Source organism: Gorilla gorilla, chromosome 1, assembly GCF_029281585.2.
Source record: "Gorilla gorilla gorilla isolate KB3781 chromosome 1, NHGRI_mGorGor1-v2.1_pri, whole genome shotgun sequence".
NCBI lineage: Eukaryota > Metazoa > Chordata > Mammalia > Primates > Hominidae > Gorilla > Gorilla gorilla.
The window spans coordinates 25352926-25378843 of NC_073224.2; the positions used below are offsets into that span (position 1 = coordinate 25352926).

The 25918-nt window shown below is 43.9% G+C and overlaps 1 protein-coding gene and 1 pseudogene across 9 annotated transcripts in view; one reads left to right on the plus strand and one right to left on the minus strand.

Annotated features, from left to right (window-relative positions):
• Nucleotides 1–310: 310 nt before the first annotated feature.
• LOC115931254 (protein capicua homolog) lies at nucleotides 311–6951 on the minus strand (annotated as a pseudogene).
• A 5474-nt stretch (nucleotides 6952–12425) lies between these two features.
• LGALS8 (galectin 8) overlaps nucleotides 12426–25918 on the plus strand; it is a 31104-nt gene continuing 17611 nt past the window's right edge. The window contains exons 1-4 of one of the 9 annotated variants that reach the window (XM_019032048.4): nucleotides 12448–12497; nucleotides 12637–12713; nucleotides 18197–18288; nucleotides 20187–20334. In XM_019032048.4, the coding sequence (XP_018887593.1) occupies nucleotides 20290–20334 (45 nt within the window). In that variant the 5' untranslated portion in view covers nucleotides 12448–12497; nucleotides 12637–12713; nucleotides 18197–18288; nucleotides 20187–20289. The other 8 variants (XM_019032041.4, XM_004028644.4, XM_063708018.1 and 5 more) reach the window with 8 other exon arrangements.

Genomic DNA, 25918 nt, shown 5'->3' on the forward strand with positions numbered 1-25918 from the left:
CTGTGGCCTAGTGGACAGGAAGAAGCAGTGGGCCCGGAAGAGCTGCATGATCAGGGCCGGCGCTGGTCCAAGGCGCGTGCAGTGAAGAGGACAGCGCCTTCTTGGTCTCCGGTTCCCTGAGCCTGTCCTCGGCTTCTCCACCTGTACAGGCAAAGGGGAAGCTGTCCCCATCACACATGGCACACTTGGGGGTGTTGGGCTTTGGGCTGCAGCTGGAGCATCTTCTCATCTTGCATCTGGGCGTGGTGGGGTCCTCAAGTGTAGGATCCATGTCCGTGGGGTTCCCTCTGCCCCGACCCCGAAAGCCCAGTCAGTGTCTCTTCAGGCTCTGCCCCCCGGGTGGCTCAGCCCAGCTCCTGCCTAGGAAAGCCTTAGTGTTGGGAGGGACCCTGATGACTGAGGAGCCTGGTAGCTCCAGGTCGCCCACACTTTCAGGTCTCTTGCACCAGAAGGTGGCAGGATCCATTGGGAGGAAACAGATAGCCTTGGAAGGCGTCCCTGGGCCCCCATCCCCAGGGGTAGGGGCCGTAGGGGGCCCGCTCTGCTGCCTTGACCAGACTCCTGGGCTTTGAAGGCTCCTGAGCCCAGTAAGAAGGAGGTGGGTGCCAAGGTTGAGGAGGAAGCATCCGAGTATGTGTAGGAGGAGGACAGGGTGGGACCATAGACTTTGCCAAAAGCTGCAGGGGGATCGGGGGACCCTGGGGGCACAGGATCCAGCAAGGGGCGGCAGGAGTAAAGGAGGAAGGAATGACAGGTGCAAATACCTTCCCACCAAAGCCCTTGTTGCCCTCTGGCTCCTCCCCAGAGTTGTCCCCACTCTCAGTCGGTCACCCACTCCTTGAACTTGAGATCAGTGTCAGTGGTGCTAAAGCCATCATCAGCAATGACATCATCACCCCCTCCTCCTCATGGATGACCGTGTGCTCCTCATCACTCGCTATGTCCTCACTGGCCATGTGCTGGGAATGAGCAGCTCAGGTGGGCAGCAGCAGGGCTGCCCACTGGTCACCTCCCTCACCAGGGGCTGCAAAGTGGCCTGGAGCTCCATACTGAGTAGAAGGCTTTGGGCCAGAGTATGATGCAGTGCCAGACACCACCTGTGTCAGTTCCTGTAGTGCCTGACGGTCTATTTCCCTGCCATCCAGGCTGTGTACCCCCCTGTGGGAGAAGGCTTGGGCCAGGCTGAGCCAGGTTCCCTGACTGTGTGCAGCCGTTCTGCCCCACAGAAGCTGCTCCTTGGTATCCGAGCTCTGGAGTGTTTGGGCTACAACTGACAGGAGTTCAGAGGACACCCCAGGGGCAGTGGCAGTGCCCGTCTCTGATATGCTCCGCTCCCATGAGCCCTTGTTACACTCCTGCTAGCCCCTGGCTTGTGGGCTTGGCCTCTGAGCTGGACTTCTTTCGGTCCTTGTTGCAAGTGGGCCACCTTCACCTGGAAGGCCAGGTCGTGGTATTTCTGCATCTCATTGGGCCCCAGGGTGTACCACTGCTCACTCAGCATCTGGCTGATGGTCTGGTTATCCTGGTTGGGGTGACCCTGGTGCGCCCTGCCAGGGCCTGGTGCCGCTTGCTGAAGATCATGACCGCCACTCATGGGCCACCGGATGTGGTCCTTGTCCCATTTGTTGGCGCTGCATCCATCCTTCTCAGAAGATGAGTCCTGTTCCTTGCGCAGGGCACTGAGGGACTGGGCCTGACATCATCTGAGTGGTAGAGGCAACTGGGTGTCAGGAGACATGATGGAGAGGAAAGCATCATCATGGTCATTCTCTGTCTCACTGTCTAGCAGGGACTCCCCTGAGGGGCCCAGGGCTCCTCCTCCATGGTGGGAGGTGAGCTTTTACCAGGTTCCACCACCCCCAAAGTGTGTGGGGTTGCAGGCCCTGGGCTTTCAGGGCAGGTGGCTCCAGGGGGCCGCCCAGGGTCAACACTCCCCGTCCCACCTGGCGGACGCTCATGAGCAACAGCTGCCAACTTGGCAGGTTGTTTTCTCTGTTTGGAGGCCACTGAGTGACTGGCAGGTTGCTGGGCCTCGTGTGGCTGCAGGGAGGGGTCAGGAAGGGGATGGAGTACCAGGGGAACACGGCCACAGAGTGACCTTCCACATTGCTCCACACAAACATGCTGACGCCACGGGAGGCCTCACTGAACGCAGGCCTGGGGGCCGAGTACTTGGTCCAGGCAGGGGGTTCCTGGCAGGGGCTCACACCTCCTCGCCCCCTCCTCAGCCAAGGTGGCTTGGGCCCAGAGAAGGGGGGTTGGAGAGGAGCAGAAGGCCAGGCCTCAAGTTTTGGTTTTTTTGTTTGTTTTGTTTTTGTTTTTGAAATGTAGTTTGACTCTTGTCACCCAGGCTGGAGTGCAGTGGCACGATCTCAGTGGCCTTCATACCTGGCTAATTTTTTGTATTTTTACTGGAGGTGGGTTTTTGCCATGTTGGCCAGGCTGGTCTTGACCTCCCGTCCTCAGGTGATCCACCCACCTCGGCCTCCCAAAATGGGATTACAGGCATGAGCCACTGCTCCCAACTTCATTCATTTTTACTTGAAAAACTCCGTTAAGCATTTTTTTAAGGTAGACCTAGTGGTCCTGAATGCCCTCAGCTTTGTTTGTTGAGGAAACACATTATTTCTTCTTTCTTTCTGAAGGACAGCTTTGTCAGACATAGTATTAGTTGCTGGCAGTTTTTTTCTTTCAGCACTTTGAATGTATTATTCGATTCTGTCCTGACCTGCAAAGTTTCTTTAACTTTTGACTATTTGATTATATTGTGACTTGGTGAGTATCTATTTGGTTTGAACCCCTTTAGGAATCTTTAAGCTTCATGGATTTAGATGTCTAAATCTTTCCCATGATTTAGGCAGTTTTCAGCCATTCTTTAAATAAGCTTTCTTTTCCTTTCTCTACTTTCCTTCTCAAACTCCCATAACCTGACAATGGTTTGCCTAATGGTGTCTTGTTGGCTTTCTTTTCTCTGTCTCTTTTTTTTTCTTTTTTCTTTTTTTTTTTTTGAGACAGAGTCGTGCTCTGTCACCCAGGCTGGAGTGCAATGTGTGGTCTCGGCTCACATTGCACTCCAACCTCCGCCTCCTGGGTTCAATCGATTCTCCTGCCTCAGCCTCCCAAGTAGCTGGGACTGCAGGTGTGTGCCACCACACCCGGCTAATTTTTGTATTTTTAGTAGAGATGGGGTTTTGTCATGTTGGCCAGGCTGGTCTTGAACTCCTGACCTCTTAATCTGCCTGCCTTGGCCTCCCAAGTGTTGAGATTACAGGCTTGAGCCACCACGACCAGCCTTCTTTTCTCTTTTTTATTCTTTTTTTCTTTGTCCTCTGACTGGATAATTTCAGAAGATCTATATTCAAGTTTACAGATTCTCTCTCCTGTTGAAGTTTACTGTTGTGTTATATCACCCAGTCTGGTCTTGAACTCCTGGGCTCAAGCGATCCTCCCACCTTGGCCTCCCAAAGTGCTGAGTTTACAAGCATGAGCCACTGCATCCAGTCAGTCCCAGCACTTTGGGAAGCTGAGGTGGGAGGATCACTTGAGCTCAGGAGTTTGAGACCAGCCTGGGCAACATACTGAGAACTTGTCTCTATATTAAAAAAAAAAAAAAGTCTTTGGGAGGCCAAAGCGGGAGGATCACCTGAGGTCAGGAGTTCGAGACCAGCCTGGCCAATATGGCAAAACCCCATCTCTACTAAAAATACAAAAATTAGCCAGGTGTGGTGGCACATGCCTGTAGTGGTGGTGCATGCCTGTAGTCCCAGGAAATAAAATTTTCTTTGCTTAGAAAAGCACAACCACTTATGTAGAAAACCTAAAGGAATCTATTAAAAATACACTAACTGCCTGAAGTGCTGAAAAGTCAAATGGGGGCTTAGAACCTCACTCCAGATCCTACACAAGCTGATGGTTCTCTTCCCAGAAACAACCCAGCTTCCTCATCATCTATGGCCAGTGCCTTGTAGCGGAGCTGGAGATCACCCTTTAGTGGGCTCTTCAGCTGGATCTAGAAATCAAATTGACACTAGGCAGATTAACAAGAGAAAAGTATACAGATTTTATTGCTTTTATATGTACATGGGAATCTGCACAAGGGCAAAGTCCGAAGAGGTGGCCAAAGCAAGGTGCTTTTATACATTTTTAGAAAAAGAGCAAAAAATTGGAGAAGAAAGGATAGGACAAAGAAAATCTAGCCAGGCAGTAAATTTTCTAGGAGAATCACTAGGACATATATGAGGAAGGGTGTGTAAAACAGGTGAAAGATAAGGGTTAGTTCATTAAACATGTTTACTCTGGTCCATTGTAGCCTCTACGATAAGGAGTATTTTCTTGCTCTGGTGTGGACAGGGCACGCCTCCCAGAGCAACCTTTATCACTTACTGCATGCAGGAAGAGACAGGTCAGCCCGCCCTTCCTGAAACTACAATTCAGTGTTTTCAACTCAAAATAATCAATACCCCCCATCTGGCATATCTGGGAATGGCACGTCCTTTACTCCTTCAGCCTCTTCTCCCTGAAGGTCCTTTGCATAGTTGGGAATCTCCACCAGGAGGGGTAGCTCTTTGGTCTAAACCCATGGCGGCAGAGTTTCGACAATATTCCCAACTTAAATGTTTCTGATTCTGAGTGGTGGTTAGATCCCTTTGTACACCCCTGTCCCCAGTGCCTACAGAATGGGCATGTTAATAAGTGTTGGCTGAACATTCAATGATGGATAAGGAAGAATAGGAGGCAAGAGAGACGGTGGTCTCCAGTGCCAAGCCCCAGTGCTAACTGGGGTGATTTTTTTCATGACTCATTTTCCTAAAAGCACCCTCAAGGGTCCTACAAAACTCTTCCCAACAGCTAAATCACAGACTAATCTGGCCCATCGACGTCTTCCCTGACTATACTAATTTTTTTGTGCTTTTTTTTTTGAGATGGAGTCTTGCTCTGTCACCCAGGTTGGAGTGCAATGGCACTATCTCAGCTCACAGCAACTTCCACCTCCTGGGTTCAAGCGATTCTCCTGCCTCAGCCTCCTGAGTAGCTGGGACTGCCAGCATGCACCACCATGCCCGGCTAATTTTTTTTTTTTTTTTTTTTTTTAGTAGAGATGAGATGGGGTTTCACCATGTTGGCCAGGATGGTCTTGAACTCCTGACCGCAAGTGATCCGCTTGCCTCGGCCTCCCAAAGTGCTGGGATTACAGGTGTGAGCCACTGCGCCCGACCATATATTAATGGTTTTTGATGAATTTGTTCCATAGATTAAAATCTTGTGCCCCATCGCGTGTGGGGCTCCATCGCATGTGGGGCACAGGGTTCCTGAGTGTTTGTGGCTGTCAAACCAAGATGATTTCTTGCTTAATCAAGCAGATTTGAAAGTTCATCTCTGCTACCAGGAAGCACTTGCTCAACTCAGAAGACAATGTCCTATCAGCCTTTCACTATCATGCATCTGTTCTTCAAGATCCGTCAAATTAGCTCCAGTGAAACGGAGGCTAAAGTGAAACTTTTTCTCTTATGTAGATTTTTATTCATAACTAGGGAAAAATTAGGCACCCACAGAAAAATAATAACCTAAAAAAATTAGCCTGAACGTAAGAAAAATTTGTGATGAAATAAACATTTCAATCAACTGAAAATATTTTTCTGACTTTTTATGTGCCACCATTAGTTACATCATTGAGAAAACAATATTTGTATTAAAAAAAGAGCTGGTGAAAATCTGGCAACTGGTCAGGCATAGTGGCTCGTGCCTGTAATCCCAGCACTTTGGAAGGCCGAGGCAGTCGGATCACTTGAGGTCAGGAGTTTGAGACCAGCCTGACCCACGTGGTGCAACCCCGTCTCAACTAAAAATACAAAAATTAGCTGGGCGTGGTGGCGGGCGCATGTAATCCCAGCTACTAGGGAGGTTAAGGCAGGAGAATTGCTTGAATCTGGGAGATAGAGGTTGCAGTGAGCCGAGACTGAGCCACTGCCTTCCAGCCTGGTGACAGAGTAAGACTTCATCTCTCTCTCTTTTACTTTTTTTAAAGACTTCTTCTCAAAAATAAAAAGAAAGAAAGAAAATCTGGCAATCCAGTAAAAACTGGCCACTATGGCATGCATGTGCTATGCATAAACGTAAATTGATGCATAAACTTAATTTTAGAACTGGAAGGAAATCTGGAGTTCTTTAGGAGCCAGGTTTTACACATGCAGAATCAGTTTCGATTCAATAAAATTTGACTAACTAAACTTAAGAAAAGCATAGTTATGCATTAGAGTATTAACTCTCAAACTTTTAAAAAAGAATTCTTCCTTTGCTTGCTAATTTTGTTTCTTTTTTTTTTTCTTTTGCGATAGGGTCTTGCTCTGTCGTCCAGGCCGAAGTGCAGTGACGTCATCATAGTTCACTGCAGCCTCTACCTCCCCGGCTCAAGTAATCCTCCTGCCTCAGCCTTCTGAGTATCTGGGACTACAGGCATGAGCCACCATGCCCAGCCTTTTCTTTTCTTCTTTTCTTTTCTTTTCTTCTTTTCTTTCTCTCTCTGTCTCTCTTTCTTTCTTTTCCTTCCTTTCTTCTTCTTTTTTTTTTTTTGATGGAGTCTTGCACTATCGCCAGGCTGGAATGCAGTGGCGTGATCTTGGCTCACTGCAACCTCCGCCTCCGGGTTCAAGCAACTCTCCTGCCTCAGCCTCCTGAGTAGCTGAGACTACAGGCGTGTGCCACCACGCCAGCTAATTTTTTTATTTTTCTAGAGATGGGGTTTTACCATGTTGGCCAGGATGATCTTGATCTCCTGACCTCATGATCCACCTGCCTAGGCCTCCCGAAGTGCTGGGATTACAGGCATGAGCCACCGTACCTGGCCCTTTCTTTCTTTTTATCAAGACAACAACATGTCTTTATAGTGCTCCCAAGGCTAAAGTATACCTTACGTCTATGTAAACACTCAACCTGAGCTTTGCAATGGCCCATGTTGGCAGTAGTGCAAACAAAAACAATTATGAAACCCATTTTCCTTTGACAAAGAGAAATAAGTGGCAAGAACTGCTTCTTTCTCTTAGTATGGCTCTCTGAAAAGAACCAGATCAGTCAAAAGGGGAATATTTTTCTGGAGGATAGGTTTGGCCTAGTGGCTTCTACCTCTTTTAGATGACTGCTGTTTCTCGTTTTAATGTTAAATAGACACTAATGGGAGAAATCACATCAATTCAGTCAACAAACATTTACTGAGCACTTCCTGTGGTCAGGCCCTCTGTTAACTTCTGGGAATACAATGACAACTCTGACAATCCCAACCCAAGGAGCCAAAAAGTCCGGGAATAGAGACACACAAGAAAACAGACAATTACAACTCTACCGTTAGAATAAAGGTACATTGAGAACTTGCAAAAATATTCTTCATCCCTTATCTTAATTATTCGTAACATGTTTACCACCAATAAGAACAGCAATAACAATAAATGCCCAACTCAGACAGCAATGTCCATTTACCCTGTGTTTACACAGCATAATACAAGCAAGCAGTGGACAGAGATTCTCTTGTTTAGTCCTCACAACTCTGCAAGGTGGGTTTTATTACTCTCCATTTCTAGATAAAGGATCTCACCTAATATTACATGGGCCAGTGGTCTTCCAGTTGGGGTATGCACAACCCTAGGGGTAGGTGAGGACCCTGCCTGGGGTCTTCAGGTGGGGACAATCAACCTCCATTTGTACTCTTTTCTGAACATTGGTCTGAGACAGAAAGTCCCTGCAATTAAGGCATTAAGCTGGCTCTTTTTCTATTTATCATTTCATAATTGCCCTTCTCCTGCTTTACCAAAATCTTTCACCCCCCATCATATATCTATATCCCCATATATATATCCTATATATATCCCCATAGATATTCTATATATACATACCCTATATATGCATGCACACACATCATATATATGTATGCATATATGATATATACATATATGCTATGTAAACATATATAGTGTGTATATACACGTGTGTATGTGTATATGTGTGTATATGTGTATATATACACGTGTGTGTACATATATACATCATATATGTGTGTCTATAATGTATATATGGGTATGTCTATATAGGTGTATATATACGCAAATACGTATATATGATGTATATATAAAAGATGTGTGTGTGTATATATATGTGTTTGCATGTGTGTGTGTATATATATAGTATATACATATTTTTTGAGACAGCATCTCACTCTGTTGCCCAGGCTGAAGTTCGGTGGCTGATGACAGCTCACTGCAGCCTCCCGGCTCAAGTGATTCTTCCACCTTAGCTTCCTGAATGGCTGGGACTACAGGCGTGTGTCACCACACCCAGTTAGTTATTTTATTTTTCGTAGAGATGGTGGTCTCACTGTATTGCCCAGGCTGGTCTCGAACTCCTGGGCTCAAGCAATTTTCCACCTCGGCTTCCCAAATTGCTGGGATTACAGGTGTGAGCCACTGCACCGGCCCATCCTTTATTTTAATATTATGCAGTGCCCTGAGACATATAAAAAACCCACCTTCCCAAGTAAAGGAAATTCAAGCTGATGCCTGCAGAGCCTCCTTTAACAAAGGCTCTGAAATACCCTCTGTCATTAAAATGATAATTTCCAATAAAATTTTGTTCAACAATGATTTACAAAATGATAAAATTTATTTATTTTGATTGTGTATGGATCATGGTAACAATAAAAAGACTTGTAAAAATAACTAAATTAAAAGAATCTTGAACATTTAGAGCCTTAAGACTGCAGGAATTGAAGACCACAGAAATATTAATTTATATTAATATTTTTGTTGCAGAGACATAATGAATGATCAACGAAAGGCTTTTAAGCGTTAAAAATATATTACACTAGATAAAATTATTTGGGGGAATGGGATGGAAATACATTTTCAAGAGAGAAAGGAGCAATGTAAAATGAGGATGTAAAATCCTTCTGCTGGTTGTCCTTGGGGTTTTCTTTTAAAGAAAAGCTTGGCAGTGTTTTTCTTTTTTTCCATTGGATGATGGTGAATATCAAATCACTTTGGTGCTAATATTTCATTTAATACATTAATTTTAAAATTTTCTGTAGAGGTGGGATCTCACTATGCTGTCCAGGCTGGTTTCAAACTCCTGGCCTCAAGCAATCTTCCTGCCTCAGCCTCCCACAGTGCTGGGATTACAGGTGTGAGCCACTGCATCCGACCCCATTTAATACATTTAAAAGAGTGGTGTAACAATTTTTATTTAAAATGTCATATTTACAATATTCTAGAATGTATATCTTTTCAACTAATTAAACCTAAACATCCTTGTAAAAAGTGTGAAAAGTTACATAGTTTTTCAAAATTCGATTAGCGGTTACATAAGCAGAAATGTTTAAAGTATGTATGGTACAGCCAGGCTTCAGTTCCCTGTCTTAAACACAAAGATCCATATCAATTCCAGATACTGCAATGGTTTGCTGTTTTTCCTGCTTCCCCCATCTCCAAATAAACTAAAGTATCAACATGCCTCACCTCACATAACCCTAAGGTTTCAGCAGTTGGCAGTTACACCTGGAAACTATTTTCTAAAATAAACAACAACTGTTTGCTTATGGATCAAAATGCAAAGGACCATAACATTTAGCCTCACCTTCCTACTACAGATCGAGTTTAAAAGTGCCATGGTATAGCTAAATTATGAAGAAAAATATGAATATAACTGCAAAAGTGGAAGGAGATTTGGGATAATTCTTGTCCATTTTGTTAGGCCAAATGCGTCTTTGTGCAAATTAGAAAAAGGTGGTCTTCATCCCTTCACTCCTATCTTTTTGGGGGTGGAGGGGCAGTGGCTAAAGTACAGACTGGGTTTCAGCTACCACATCCTCCTTCAGTTAGCTGCCCTCGGCGTGAGAGAAACATGTGCAAACAGCCCTGTGCCTTTGTCTTATGTTCCAGCCAGCCAAGAAAAATAGTGTAAAAGAGCAGCTGCTGTTTGGGGTAATGACCTTGGACCCTCCCCAATTTGTTCCAAGCCTGTTTTTGTATTCATTTTTCCCACATTTATGTTCCTGGATGGAAGCTTCCATATCTGCTCTTGGCCCTATTTGAAATTCCCTAGATTTCCTTCCTGGCTCCTGGCCTTTGGCTTTTCATGTGGCTCCTGATCCCACACGCTCCCTTAATTTGGATTCTCCTGTCATTTCAGGTGCGAGGTTTCCCGCTACAGCCTCTTGGGCCTCACCTCCAATACCTCTTTCCCATCAGAACAGCCTGGACCTTCCCCTATGGTAGAGCAGAGACAGAATTTAAATGAATTCTCAAGAAGTGCTTGGACTCATGTCTAGCAAAATTACATGGCATTTAACCTTTGACACAAAAAATGCAGCTTCTAGGAATCTATCTAAAGATACACTGTGCCCAATATACTAAAAGAAGCATTATTTATCAAGCACTATTTCCTAATAAAATAATTCTTAGGTCAGGCGCAATGGCTCAGGCCTGTAATCCCAGCACCCTGGGAGGCTGAGGAAGGCAGATGGCTTGAGCTCTGGAGTTCAGGACCAGCGTGGGCAACATGACAAAACCCCATCTCTAACAAAAATACAAAAATTAGCCGGGCATGGTGGCATGCACCTGTAGTCCCAGCTACTTGAGAGGCTGAGGTGGGAGGATCGCTTGAGCCTGGGAGGCACAGGTTTCAGTGAGCCAAGATCGCACCACTGCACTCCAGCCTGGGTGACAGAGTGAGACCCTGTCAAAAAAAGAAAGAGAAAGAAAGAGAGAGAGAGAGACAGGAAAGAAAGGAAGAAAGGAAGAAAGAGAAAGAGAAAGAAAAAGAAAGAAGGAAAGAAAGAAAAAGAAAGAAAAAGAGAAAGGAGAAAAAGAATTCTTACTAACAAATGCAGGAGAAATGATAGAATTGAAATATCACCATTTTCAATTCCCAATGAAATAACATATCTAGGCAATGACCATCAATAGCTAGATGCTAAAATCATCTGATCAAACACTGATGGGAACTTCGTAACAGATGGATCAGGCTAACAACATCTGAAACCACTAACTGGTTTTGATGTCATAAAAAGAAAAACGACCAGGTATTTTCTGTCTCCTGATGAGTTACAATTGGAACTACGTATCACCTGTAAAGTCTTCTGGCCAAAAAATTAAGCCCAGCTGGATCTTATTAAACCTTTAAATCTAACAGTTAGTTTTGAAGCTTTTACAGATTAAATGAAGTCTGAGATTTGCTTCAAAATGAACCAGTGGTGGGGAGGAAGTGGGTGAGGTGTAGGTGAAACAAGATTGGCCACGTTGATAATTGCTGGAGCTGGGCGATGAAAGCACAGGTATTTATCACACCATCTCTCTACTTTTGTGTGCTTTTTTTTGTTTGTTTTTGGTTTTGGTTTTAAGGAGCAGAGAGTTTAATAGGCAAGAAAGAAAAGAGAAGGCTGAAGGAAGACGCTCCCCTGTACAGAGACAGAGGGAGGGGGCTCCAAAGCCGAAAGAGGAGGTCCTCTTGTGTATGTTTTAAAATACTCCCAGATAAAATATTTTTGGAAGAGTTCTTGGTTGGATTCAACAGCTTTTTTTTTTAATTTAAAAAAATCACCTCAATTTTTTTGCTTGCTCTAATGTGCCGTAGAAATTCCTGAGGTTTTACTTGTTGCTTTAAAATGAACTGTGTAAACACAAGCTGGAAGAGATCAGCTATGCGCTGGAAGGGTTGGTTAAATATTGAGACTGCCTTGCTGAGGGAAGCCTTTTAACGAATCTCAGTAATTTTGCAAGAGAAAAGATAACAATGAACACTACATTAAACATCATTCTTTTGCACTTTGCTAAATATGTGTATGTAAATTACTGTCTGACACTTACTGGATATATACAGCATATACATATGCACCTTTTTTTACTGTTTTTTTTTTTTTTTTTTTACAGAGCTTGCTCTGTCACCTAGGCTGGAGGGCAGTGGCGCAGTCTCAGCTCACTGCAATCTCCGCCTCCCAGGTTCAAGCGATTCTCCTGTCTCAGCCTCCAGAGTAGCTGGGACTACAGGCACCTGCCACCGCTCCTGGCTAATTTTTGTATTTTTAGTAGAGACAGGGTTTCACTATGTTGTCCAGGCTGGTCTCGAACTCCTGACCTCGTGATCCATCTGCCTCAGCCTCCCAAAGTGCTGGGATTACAGGCATAAGCCACCGCGCCCGGCCCATGTATACTATTTATACATTTTTAGTATCATTTTGCCTTTACATTTTACATAATTTCAGATACATTTTCCTCATATCAAATAATTCAGCGTTTTTTAGTACTAACATCATAGTCTGTAAGCCATTCAAAAAAATGTATTTCACAAAATAGGCTATCTCATCCTTTGAGCTATTGAGATGAATTAATTTATACTCCTCCTAAGATCCCTCTCGTCACTAAGATTCTTTTATTTTATGACAAAACCATAGTTCTAGAAGCTTGTTTCTCCCACCTGAAAAGACTGGATTTGGGACATGATCCTGTAGAACTTCAGAGGTAAGCCTGGTGAATCTGATCATAGGGGGTCTGGAGGGTGAAAAAAAAGAGTTTGGTGCTCATGGATGGGGCTAGTATTGGGGTGTAGGGGAGATTAGGTCAAAGCAAGAGGATTCAAAGGAGAAACAAATTCCTTTAGATTGGGGAAGATAATCGGAAGAGGCAGAAGACACCGTCCATGACACTTCCTGGGGAAGCAGATGTATGTATAAGGATGTGAGTATTGTGGTTTTGTAAAGAATGCATTCCTGAAGATGTTGCATAATTTAAAACCTACATATTTTGATTAATTTTCTCATGAGAATAGCAGGGTATGTGTTCTCAGCGCTCACAAATGTATAATCCATTGTGGCAAATTTTTGCTTTCATATATTTTTTTTTATCATTATTGTCACAGGTTCTGTGACGGAGTTCTGGTTTCTAAATTCACAGCATTCCAAGGCAGTTCTTTAAAGTTCTTGATACTGTTTTATCATATCTAACTTGTATTCCAAAATTATTGAGTTGGAGCACATTTTCCCGGCACTTAGCACCGCTATTTCATGGATGGTTGGAGAGGGGGTCCAAAAATTTTAAAATTATGTTAACAAAAATAACACAGCAACAAAACAATAAGCAAAATCACTGCCAGAGTATTCCTTAGCTTGAAACAATATGGTTCACATCGATAGAATATGGCATCTATTTCTGTTTAATCAGTTAACCCTGCTAAGTAGCAACAGCTTACAATTCATGTCTAAAATCATGATTTCTTTTACTAGTTTTTTAAAAAATGTGGGCTATATATATATAATTTAACATTTTGCTTGTAAGACTTAATTTTGCCTGGGTATGGTGGCTCATGCCTGTAATCCTAGCACTTCAGGAGGTTGAGGCAGGAGGACTGCTTGAGCCCAGGAGTTCAAGACCAGCCTGGGCAACACAGTGGGACCCCATCACTACCAAAAAAAAAAAAAATTAGTCAGGCATGGTGGTGTGCACTTGTAGTCCCAGCTACTTGGGAGGCTGAGGTGGGAGGATCACTTGAGCCCAGGAGGTCATGGCTGCAGCGAGCCATTATTGTACCACAACACTCCAGCCTGGGTAATAGAGTGAGACTCTGTCTCAAAAAAAAAAAAGACTATTTCTAAATGTGTGGCTATATTATACCATATAAATGTGGCTTCTTGGGCAAGGAAAGAGGACAATATAGATGAAAAAGAAATTGATCCTACCAGAAGTGATCCTTTTATCTGCATAACTCTCAGGCAGTTGTGGCAAATAATTGGCAATATCTATTGTTCTGAAACTGGTTTTCGCAACTTTTATTGGGAACACCATCCCCTCTCCTGCATGATCAGTTTCTCCTCTCCACGGATCATTCACATGAGTAAAGTCAGTAGCGTGCTGGTAAATGTTTAAGATCTTGTTCTTTGGGGGAAAAAGTTCCTAAGTTCTAGCAGTTGCCCTGGATAACTTCAAGGTATCAACATGGAAGTTATGTACAAAAATGGCTGTCACAAGACAGTATGAGCTAACACCAACATACTACCCAGTGTTCTTCAAACTTCAGGTCACAGCCCGTTAGTGGGGCTTGCAAATATTTCAGTGGACTATAAGCAGCATTTTTTTTTAAATGAAAAATGTAGATTGTTTTACACATAACAGGAGTATTGTTTTGTACAATTTTTTTTTTTTTTTTTTTTAGACACAGTTTCACTCTGTCGCCCAGGCTGGAGTACAGTGGTATAATCTCAGCTCACTGCAACCTCGGCCTTCTGGGTTCAAGCGATTCTCATGCCTCAGCCTCCCGAGTAGCTGAAATTACAGGCACGCGCCACAAGGCCCAGCTAATTTTTGTATTTTTAGTAGAAACAGGGTTTCACCATATTGGCCAGGCTGGTCTCAAATTCCTGACCTCAAGTGATCCACCTGCCTCGGCTTCCCAAAGTGCTGGGATTACAGGAGTGAGCCACCGTGCCTGGTCAAAATTTTTGTTTTCGTAATTTTAAGTATGCGTGTAGTAAGTCTCAATGGAAATGTAATTCTTATGGCAGGTCACTTGAAAAAAAAGAAGTCTAAAATTCACCAATGTAGTATCTTCTCTTTAAAAAAAAAAAAAAACCAACAGGAGAAAACCTGAATCTGCCCTTTGCTCCACTCCTTCCTCAGCTATAATGCTGCTTCTCCATTCCTCCTCACAGCAAACCTTTTTGAAATCTTCATAGTCATGGTTTCCACCAGTTCTTCACCTCCCATTTCTCAACACACGTCAGAGTCAGAGTCAGCAATGACATCCATGTTCCTAAGCCCATTGCTTACTTCCGTCCTCCTTGGCCTCTCAGCACACTTGGCACACAGGCTGTTCCTCTTTCTTTGGCATCTGTGACACCACTCTCAGCAAAGTCCCCTGGTTGTCCCTTCTCAGTCTCATTTATTGGCGTTGTCTTATCTCCCCAGGGCTGTCCGAGGTGATTTTCTCCCACTACTCTCCTAGGTGGTGCCATCCAATCCCATGATGTCATATCATTCTTCCCTCATGCTTCAGCCATACTGGTTGGTGGCCTTTGTTTCCTGAACACATTTAATGCATTCTCAAGACCCTCAGGGACTTTGCAGCAGCTGCTCGCTAAGGCTGGAATGCTCTTCCCCACCATCTTCATATGGCTGTTTCCTTTCTTTCACTCACCAGCAGCTTAAACTTTGACTCCTCTGAGAGACTTTCCTCGTCACCCAACTAAGGTTGCCACTCAGGTGCTCCCAATTTAATCTTCTCTAAAACACATCACTGTATGTGTCCTCAACTAGAGTATAAGCTTCCTTGAAACAAGAACAATCAAAACTCCTTGCCCTCATGGAGTTTATAGTCTTATGATGGGTGAAGTAACATAAAATAAAAAGGCACCTTATATAGTATATTAGCATGACAAATGTTAGCCAGAAATAAAGCAAGGAAGAGTTGCTAGGGAGTGTGTATGAGTGTGTTTTGGGAGAGTGTTTGCAATTTTAAATATTGGTGGTCAGGAAGGGCCCCACTGAGAACTGACATTTGAGTAGACTTGAAAAGGGAAAAGGAAATATTGAGTAAAGATTTTAGGATGGGAGTGTGACCGGCCTGCTAGGAGAATAGCAAAGTCGCTGTGGCTGCTGCAGAAAAAGTGAGAAGGAAAGTAATAGGAGATAAAGTTACAGTGTGTGAGGATTCGGGCAGATCAGGAAGTGCTCGTGTAAGAACTGGATCTTTACTCAAAGAATGAGCAAAAATTAGTAGACGGTTGGCCGGATGCAGTGGCTCACACCTGCAATCCCAGGTTGCAGGAGGCCGAGGCGGGCGGATCACTTGAGGTCAGGAGTTCAAGACTAGCCTGGGCAACATGGTGAAACCTCATCTCTACTAAAAATACAAAACTTAGCTGGGCATGGTGGCACGCACCTGTAGTCCCAGCTACTCAGGAGGCTGAGGCACATGAATCACTTGAACACGGTAGGCAGAGGCTGCAGTGAGCTGAGAATGTAACACTGTACTCCACTCCAACCTGGGCAACAGAGTGAGACTGCCTCAAAAAAAAAAAAAAAGTAGGTTTTAGTAAGGGATTAACATGATCTGAATTATGTTTTGTCATGACTTCTCTGGCTGTTGTGTTGAGACTACATTGCAGAGGGGCAAGGGCAAAAATAGGGAGACCGATTAGGATACTGCAGTAATAATGTAAGAGATGTGGGACTCTATCTAGAAGGGCCCATGAGGTCCTCTGCATGCTAGTATTCTTTACTGCTGTGCCTGGCCATGATAGGCATTCAGTGAATATTGGCTTATTTAAAATAACACACTGGGCTGATTGAACAACAGTGCCAAATGAGGGAGATATTTCTAGGAATAAGTTCTTGGGATTTATGAACATTTTAATCCAGATTTTCTTTGTTAACTCTGCTCTCTGGCCCTTTCACTCAGCCCCGTTTGCACCTAAATATGACTTACAAAAGAAACACAACATTTATGTGTACTTATTTCAACTTATTTTAGCTTTGTAAAGAAGTACAAGGTTGACTCAGGGCCCAGCTTGGTGTCTCATGCCTGTAATTTCAGCATTGTGGGAGGCCAAGGCAGGAAGATATTGTGAGCTCAGGAGTTTGAGACCAGCCTGGGCAACACAGTGGACCCTGTCTCTACAAAAAAAAATTTTAAAATTAGCTGGGCATAGTGGTGTGCGTCTGTAGTCCCAGCTACTCCTGGGGCTGAGGTGGGAGGATCACTTGAGGGAAACCCTGTCTCAAAGTGGCGGGGCCGTGGGGAGACTCAGGCAGAATTGTGAAGATATTCAATTGCTCCTGACTTTATCAATAATCTAACATTTCAACCTAACATTGATATCTATTTTATGCAAAGCATTACACTATGCACTGGGGACTGTATAAGACAAGTTCCTTTTCTCACACTACAGTCGAGTTGGATAGATAAAACACACAACACATACCAAAAGATGACTATAAATCCAAGGCAGTGTATGTCAAGGGTAAATTCACCTATTCAGATTGGATCTTGAGAAGTGCATCAGACTTGGAAAATGGGTAAGGAGGAGAGAAAAGCAACAGTGAATCAGAACATGAGTTCCCAGTTATGGGACTTGTAATGAATTCCTCGATTAAAACAAAAAATAACGAAAACAAAAGCCAGGGAGGAGAAAGCCCACGTTAATGACACTAAAATATATCTTTCCAAACAAATGTGGATAAAAGCCAAGTAGAGAAGATGAGAACTTTGAGGTCCCTAACACAAAACAAACAGTAAGCAGCCAGCCATTCCAAGTGACTGACATGACTTTGTTTAATTTTATTTGTATTTCTGGCTGGTGTGTTTACAGCCAATAGGTCAAACTATCAGTCAGTGTAGGGCCCTGAGAAGTCGGGTATTTAAGAGCATCTAATAGGCACAGAATTGTGCTCCATACTGCTTAAACTGTTCCCTAAGTGTCCAATTTGGAGAAAACACCCACACGCAGGATAACTGGCGAGTGACGCGGAGTGGCTGCGAGTCCAAGTTATCACTAACGGATGGGGAGCTTGGGCTGGGCACAGTCCAGCGTACTGAACCCTTCCCCCACCGTTTCACCTGCATACAGAGGTGTGTACTGTCAAAAAGCAGCGCCTCCAAGTCTCTTCTGGCACTGTCTGGACTTCGATCCGAGGCAGACGAGGAAGCTGAGAAAACCCTGGCGTTGACCCCGTGGACCTGGGCGCCCCGGGAAGGCCAGCGCTTGGTCCAGGCAGGCGGGGCCTGTGCGGTGACCACCCTGGTCCTGAAAAGTCCCAGCCCCGAGCGCCCTCCCTCCTAGACCTGGAGGCCTGGAACAGCCAGGTGGACGTCGGCCCACTTGCTGCGGAAGACAAAGCCTTTCTCTTCTTTCCTTCCCATTTTCCTACCACCTCCCACCCCACTCCGCCTTCGGGGCAAAGGCAGCCAGATCCACCCAGGACACATTCTTTGTCCTTATCCCTCTGTGCTCGTCCCACAGCAAGCCAGTCGCGGTCCAAGGCTCCAGAGGCTGTGCAGGAGGCCGAGCTGGGTGGCGATCAGCGGCGGGTCCCTGTCCAAAATCCAGCAGAGCCGCCAGGGACGCCCCATACACAGAAGGCGGGGCGCGGGGAGGGTGGGGAAACCACAGCAGTAAGGCGCGCGAGCCGGGAAGTGAACGAGGACTGACTCCTGTCGCTTCCCGTAGCCGCCCACGGACGCCAGAGCCGGGAACCCTGACAGCACTTAGCTGCTAACAAACAACCTGCTCCGTGGAGCGCCTGAAACACCAGTCTTTGGGTGAGTCGCGCGACCCCCGGCCTCGGGTGGCGGGGCAGTCGCTAGGGGCGTGGCTGCTCTGAGGGTCTCGCCAGTGGAGGATGGCATTCGGATGTCACGGCTCCTCAATCACAATTTGATGGGTGGGACAGTGTCCAGTCCACCCCGACCCGCAGGTCCTCACCGCGGCAGAGCCGGGGCTGGGTGGCGGGGACGCTGCCTCTGCAGGCGAGGCGCTCCGGGGCATAAGGGATTATTATCAGGAGTCGCGGCCTTTCTTGGACATCCCTGGCTGGGGTCAGGCTGTTTGCCCTGGGGTGTCTCCTCGCTGCAAACCCACCCCACCTGGGCTGCTTTCTCACCTGTTCCCTCCTAGCCTGAGGCCGAGCGCCACCTCCAAGTGGAGGAATCTGGGGAAGTTTCCTTCCCGGAATTTGTAGTGACAGTGGAGTGACCTCCATTGCGTTCCCTGCCTCTAACACGCTCTTTAGGATGCCAAGTCATTTGACTGCAGTATTAAACATTGCAAAGTGCAAGTCATGTGACTTCCTTTGACCGTACGTGAAACTTAAGTGATGGCTGCTTGTGATGCATACGAAGTGTTCATGCTGGCGGGACTTGTCCCTGGGGATATTCGGGGGTTGCGTGATTTAATGCAAGCAGATGGCTTAAATTGGGTCACTGGCTTGTTATTATACATGTATATGGCAACTCGGCATCCATTCTTTTTGCTCTTGTTCCTGCTTCCTGAATTGAGTCACGGAGCCAGAGTTTTGAGGTTTTGACTAACGAATTAAGTTAATGACATGGGGCTATATTTAGGTGGTAAACCAAGAGGGATACGGTTTTTTTTCTTAATAAAGAAAAAGTGATAGATTTGATCGGTGTGTATTGTTGGTGTGCAGTATAATGACAGAATTCCTGGAAGTAAAATACAGGAAGCTCTGGTTTCATTTCCCCTTTAGTTCTGCTTAAAGTCGAGTTTTTCCTGGAGCTATTAAATGTAGTGTAGTGTCCATGAGTGCTTTTATCTTAAAAAATGTGGCTGATGCTTTCCAACACTCCCCTGCCCTGTGATTATTATTTTTTTAAGCAACAGAGAAAACTGTATCTTAATAGTATTAAAAGTATTGGATTTTTCCCTACTTTGTTTAAATTGGAGGAGGAAGAGCAATTCTTTCTATTCACAATAATAGCTAACATAGCGCTTGCTCTTTTGCTGTTTTATTAACTCAATCCTCAGAACAAACCAATGATGTGAATACTGTAATTCTCATTTTATGGAAATGAAAATTTAAATGAATACCTCTGATAATTGTACGGGACTGTTTGATTAGTATTTGCCATTAATTAATTACATTTTTTTTTTTTTTTGAGATGGAGTCTCGTTCTGTTGCCCAGGCTGGAGTGCAGTGGCACAATCTCGGCTCAGTTCAACCTCCGTCTCCCAGGTTCAAGCAATTCTCCTGTCTCAGCCTCCTGAGTAGCTGGGACTACAGGTGCATGCCACTACGTCTGACTAATTTTTGTATTTTTAGTAGGGATGGGATTTCACCATATTGGTCAGGCTGGTCTCTAACTCCTGAACCTCAGGTGATCCACCCGCCTTGGCCTCCCAAAGTGCTGGGATTACAGGTGTGAGCCACCATGCCTGGCCTATTTTAGTATTTTTAATAATAAATTCCATCTTAGAAATTTTCTACTGATGTATTTTTTAAGTCAATATTTCCTACACTCACAATCCAAAATTATTTAGTATATGAGCACACTGGTAAGAATGGGAGGCAGATCGTTGATTGTAATAATATTCTATTATTTGGTAAATATCAGTAACAATATATAATTTAAATTTTAAAATAGGATATGAAGAAAAATGCTACATGCTTACTTTTCTTTTCCTCTATTTTTACTTTACACAGGGCCAGTGCCTCAGTTTCAATCCAAGTAACCTTTAAATGAAACTTGCCTAAAATCTTAGGTCATACACAGAAGAGACTCCAATCGACAAGAAGCTGGAAAAGAATGATGTTGTCCTTAAACAACCTACAGAATATCATCTATAACCCGGTAACTGATTTCTATAAGAAAACTTTTTACCTGTGCCAGGACAGATCCAATAGAATATTAATTATCCATTGGGAGACAGGGCAAGAATAAAAGCCAGTGAACATATTTAAAGCACCTACTATGTAATAGAGATGGTGGTGGGTGCTGACTACGAAACAGCTCTTGTCCTCTAGTGGAGGAAGAAGTCACAATGATAATATGACGTGATGAAACAGTGTTATGAACAGGGAATGTCTGGGTAGAGTGGAGGGAATGCCAACTTTTGGTGATGGGAGGAGGCTCAGCTAATCATAAATTGTAGTTTTTAAAGGAAAATGGATTTCTTACTCTACAAGTTTTTCATTTTCTTTTTTAATTAGAGCTGTCCATGAGAAGTAATGTCTCGATCTTTCCCTCAGCCTTTCAAATACTGCTTGGCCCTTGAGCAGGGAAAATGTCAAAAGCCAATGGGGAGATGGAGAGTGTGAAGTAGTAAGGGTCTCGTGCAGTTCAGGCAGGTCCTAGAATCCCTGAATGACTGTAATTGCTGGAAATTGCCCTGTAATCCTGAGCAGTAAAGAGCTTGTTTTAGTTTTATGTGGTGGTGAGAATCTTTAGGAATGTCTAGTTTCCACGTATCTGAAGCTGAATCCTGAATCAAGGTCTGAAAAAGGACAGCCAATTTTTTAGTAAACCGCCTAGAAGATTCTTGGGCAAAAGGAAGGGTGAGAATCCTTAAAATAAGGCCCTAAACCAGTTTTGTTAGTGTGTGTGGGTTCAAGTTTTTGTCATTTACTTTATAGCTGTATTTCCTTTTTCCCTGAGTTTTAATGTCATTGTGTAAGAATGAGGTATCGCTGCTGTATCAAGCAAAGTCAGTTTTAGGAGAAATAGCCTTTCAGTGGTAGTAAGTTTAAAAAAGATGACTTCCTGAAGTGGAAGCTTGTGAGACATTTAAGATGACTTTGCGCATGTTAGAGTTAAAAACATCCCAAGGTTGTAAACTGATTTCCTGCAAAGATCTTAAAAACAACAACAACAAACTAGGCTGCCTGCCAGGGGTGTCTGAAGTATCATCTTGGCTCAAGCTGGGAGAATGGATAAAGGTTACACTGTTCATTTCTGCCCTTCACACAGAAAAGAAGATAATTTTATAGGTAAAATTCCTGCATATCTTGATTCTAGCATACTTGATTCCTGTAGTTTCTGGGGTCAGTACTCTCAACTATTGAGGTGGAACAAAAATAAGTAGACTTCATTTCTTGAGGAAGGGGATCTGGAGAAGTAGTTCTGCTCTAGAGCAGAAAATGCCTTCAGTCTTGTGGCATGGGCTGGATGCTGTTCTGAGGATAATGCATTTCCAAGGGAGATATTTTTGGCAAATAGCTTTTTTTTCTTTCTTTTCAAATTTCTCTGTTTTATTATCAGTTCTCACAAAAGAGTCGGAAAGGTTAGAGGTAGACTGAACTGAATGGCAAAAACATTTTGCGCTCTCTTTACATTTCACTACTGTAAAATATTTATAGTATAAAGGGCCTGTATTGCACTGAATTTCTCTCATTTGTAGCTAGTTGCCCTTTCAATGTTCCAAAAAAAAAAAGGCTGTAAATAACTTATTTTATTTATTCAATTCATTTTTTTTTTAATTTTTTGAGATATAGTTTCCCTCTGGTCACCCAGGCTGGAGTGAAATGATGCAATCTCAGCTCACTGCAATTTTTGCCTCCCGGGTTCAAGCAATTCTAGTGCCTCAGCCTCCTGAGTAGCTGGGACTGCAGGCACGTGCTACCATGCCCGGCTAATTTTTGTGTTTTTAGTAGATATGGGGTTTCACAGTGTTGGCCAGCCTAGTCTCAAACTCCTGACCTCAGGTGATCTGCCCATCTTGACCTCCAAAAGTGCTGGGATTACAGGCGTGAGGCACCGTGCCTGGCCAACTTAGTTATTTAAAGATAATCAATTAGTATATTTTATAAGCTAGACTTAGGAAAACTGTTTTCGGCTGGGCACGGTGGCTCACACCTGTAATCCCAGCACTTTGGGAGGCCGAGGCAGGTGGATCACAAGGTCAGGAGTTCAAGACCAGCCTGGCCAAGATGGTGAAACCCCATCTCTACTAAAAAATACAAAAATTAGCCGGGCGTGATGGCAGCCTCCTGTAATCCCAGCTACTCGGGAGGCTGAGGCAAGAGAATCACTTGAACCTGGGAGGCGGAGGTTGCAGTGAGCCAAGATGCTGCCACTGCACTCCAGCCTGGGTGACAGAGCGAGACTCCATCTCAAAAAAAAAAAAAAAAAAAAAACCAAAAAAAAAAACCCCCCACACACACAAAACCTGTTTTCTTGAATCATGGTTGTTTTGTTACTGATAGGTTCAATAAGTAAATATATTTATTGTCTGTTGTATTCTTTATTAGGCATTATAAACACACCGCCACTTTTTAATTTTTATTTCATTAATGTTTCCAAATTTTTTTTTTTTTTTTTTTTTTTGTTTTAAGACAGAGGCTCGCTCTGTCACCCAGGCTGGAGTGGAGTGGTGCAGTCTTACTCCACTGCAACCTCCACCTACTGGGCTCAGCCTCATAAATAGCTGGGACTACAGGCATGCACCACCATGCCTGGCTAATTTTTGTATTTTTTTTGGTAAAGACAGAGTTTTGCCATGTTTCTCAGTCTGGTCAAGCACTCCTCCCGCCTCGGCCTCCCAAAGTGTTGGGATTACAGGGCATGAGCCACCATGCCTGGCCTATTTCTAATATTTTGGTCCACATTGGTGTTAGACCAGCTGTCCACATTAAGTTTTCTTGGAAAAGATGAAGTAAATATTGTAACTGGCCTATGTATTTTTTTCCCTATTTAGTATATTTCTTTGACTAGTTCAACTGATAGAACTGCAAGACTTTAAAAAGTCAGGCTCTTAAGGCTGGGTCCAGAGGCTCACGCCTGTAATTCCAGCACTGTGGGAGGCCAAGGCTAGTGGATCACTTGAGCCCAGGAGTTCAAGACCAGCTTGAGCAACACAGTGAGACCTTGTCTCTCTATAAAAATACAAAAATTAACTGGGGATTGTGGCGCATGTCTGTAGTCCCAGCTACGAGGAAGAGTGAGGTGGGAGGATTGCTTGAGCCCAGGAGGTTGAGGCTGCAGTGAGCTGTGAGTTTGACACTGTGCTCCATTCTGGGTGACAGAGCAAGAACCATGCTCAAAAATAAAAATAAAAAGTCAGAGTCCGGGCGCTGCAGCTCATGCCTGTAATCCCAGCACTTTGGGAAGCCGAGGCGGGAGGATCACTTGAGGTCAGGAGTTCGAGACCAGCCTGACTAACATAGTGAAACCCCGTCTCTACTAAAAATACAAAAATTAGCTGGGCATGGTGGCGGTGGCCTGTAATCCCAGCTACATGGGAGGTTGAGGCAGGAGAATCACTTGAACCTGGGAGATGGAGGTTGTAATGAGCCAAGATTGCACAACTGCACTGCATCCTGGGCGACAGAGTGATACTTCATCTCAAAAAAAAAAAAAAAAAAAAGTTAGGCTTCCTTTTCTGTTTTTTTCTTTCTTTCTTTCTTTTCTTTTTTTTTTTTTAAGAGACGGAGGCTTGCTCTATTGCCCAGGCTGGAGTGCAGTGATGCAATCTCGGCTCACTGCCACCTTTGCCTCCTGGGTTCTAGCAATTCTCCTGCCTCGGCCTCCCGAGTAGCTGGGACTACAGGCGCACACCGCCACGCCCAGCTAATTGTTCTTTTGTATTTTAGTAGAGACGGGGTTTCACCATGTTGGCCAGCCTGGTCTCGAACTCCTGAGCTCAGGCAATCCGCCCGCCTCGGCCTCCCAAAGTGCTAGGATTATAGGCGTGAACCACCGCGGCTGGCCACTTACTTTTCTTTCTACTGAATTTGAATGAATAATTTGGAAGACAGTATCTTTACTTCATACCAGGAATGCTGTCAGTGAAATTTCTTGTTTGGCAGTTCATTATCTACCTATATATTTAATTTTGCTATTGTTTATAGAGTTCTTAAGATATGATTAAATGCTAGCTGGTTAGGAAATTATTTAGAAATGGAACAGAATTGGTTGTTACTCCAAGTTAATAAGTTGCTTGTCAACATAAATCCTACCTGGTACCCAGTTTTCTTAGGAACCTTGCTTCCATGTTTATCCTTTTCTGCTTAGTATTCTAAGTACTCCCTTTTTACCTTACAATTTAGTCTTAAAACACAACACAGTCAAGTCTTTCTTTTGTAACCTGTGAGGTACCTTCTAGCCTTTGTGCTGTTTTTCTTCTTTTTTTGCTGCCTGCCTTCCTGACTGAGAGTGGATTTCCTCACTAAGGCTCTGCCCTCTGATTTTTCACTCTCTTAATTTCTTTTTTGGTTTTACTAGTGAAATTTTGTCTTTAATGTCTCTTTCTTTCATGTCTTTACCGATCACTCATAGATTTTTTTTTCCATGTGTATCCAGTTCCAGCCTTTCACCTAATGTGAACCCCCAACTCTCAGTTGCTCAGCCAGCCCTTCAAGACTAGGAGTTCAAAACCAAACTTGCATCTTCCTTCCCAAACCAGCTTTCCTCTTGCAGTTTTCTGCAGCAGGATCCTTCTGCTGTTTAACTTTTGCCTCCTCCCTTGTTTCCTAGCACCCAATAGTTGGAAGATAGTCTGTCTTCAAAATTTTAAACTACATTTATGTCCAAACCAGTGGTTTTTCCTTTTAAAAAAATTTAAAGATAATATGTGCAAATCATTTTTTTAAAATTCAAACAGTATTTAAGAGTTTCAGTGAAACATCCATTTTCTTCTCCCCTGGTACTTAGTTTTACTCCCCAAGGGCAATCACTTTTTACTGGTTTTTAAAAATATATCCTTCCTGAGATAGTTATGAATATCCAAAAGTGTGTGTGTTGTGTATATCACCTTTTATATATCCTGTCTCTTTACATGCATGCATTTTACTGTATAAACTGTTTTCTACCCTGCTTTTTCTATTTGATCTATTTTGGAAATGTCATTTTATTTAGAACTTCCTCATTTATTTTAACAGCTGCATAATTAGCAGTAAAACTTACGTAAGCAGTCCCTTGTTAAGGGCTGTGTCTTTTTGCGATTATATCCGGTGCTACAGTGTACATCCTTGTGTGTGCATCTTGGTGTGCCTGTGCTACGTATTTCTGTAGGATAAATCTGTAAAAGTGGAATCACTAGGTCAGAGGGTATGATCCATTTTCTTTACTTATTTATTTTATTTATTTATTCATTTATTTTTGCGACAGAGTCTTGCTCGGTCGCCCAGGCTGGAGTGCAGTGGCATGATCTTGGCTTACTGCAAGCTCCGCCTCCCGGGTTCACACCATTCTCCTGCCTCAGCCTCCGGAGTAGCTGGGACTACAGGCGCCCGCCACCCACGCCTGGCTAATTTTTTTGTATTTTTGGTAGAGATGGGGTTTCACCATGTTAGCCAGGATGGTCTTGATCTCCTGACCTCGTGATCCACCCATCTCAGCCTCCCAAAGTGCTGGGATTACAGGCATGAACCACCGCGCCCAGCCCCATTTTATTATCTTTATTTGCTTGGATCCTTCTTAGCTTTTTCGATGTTAAAGA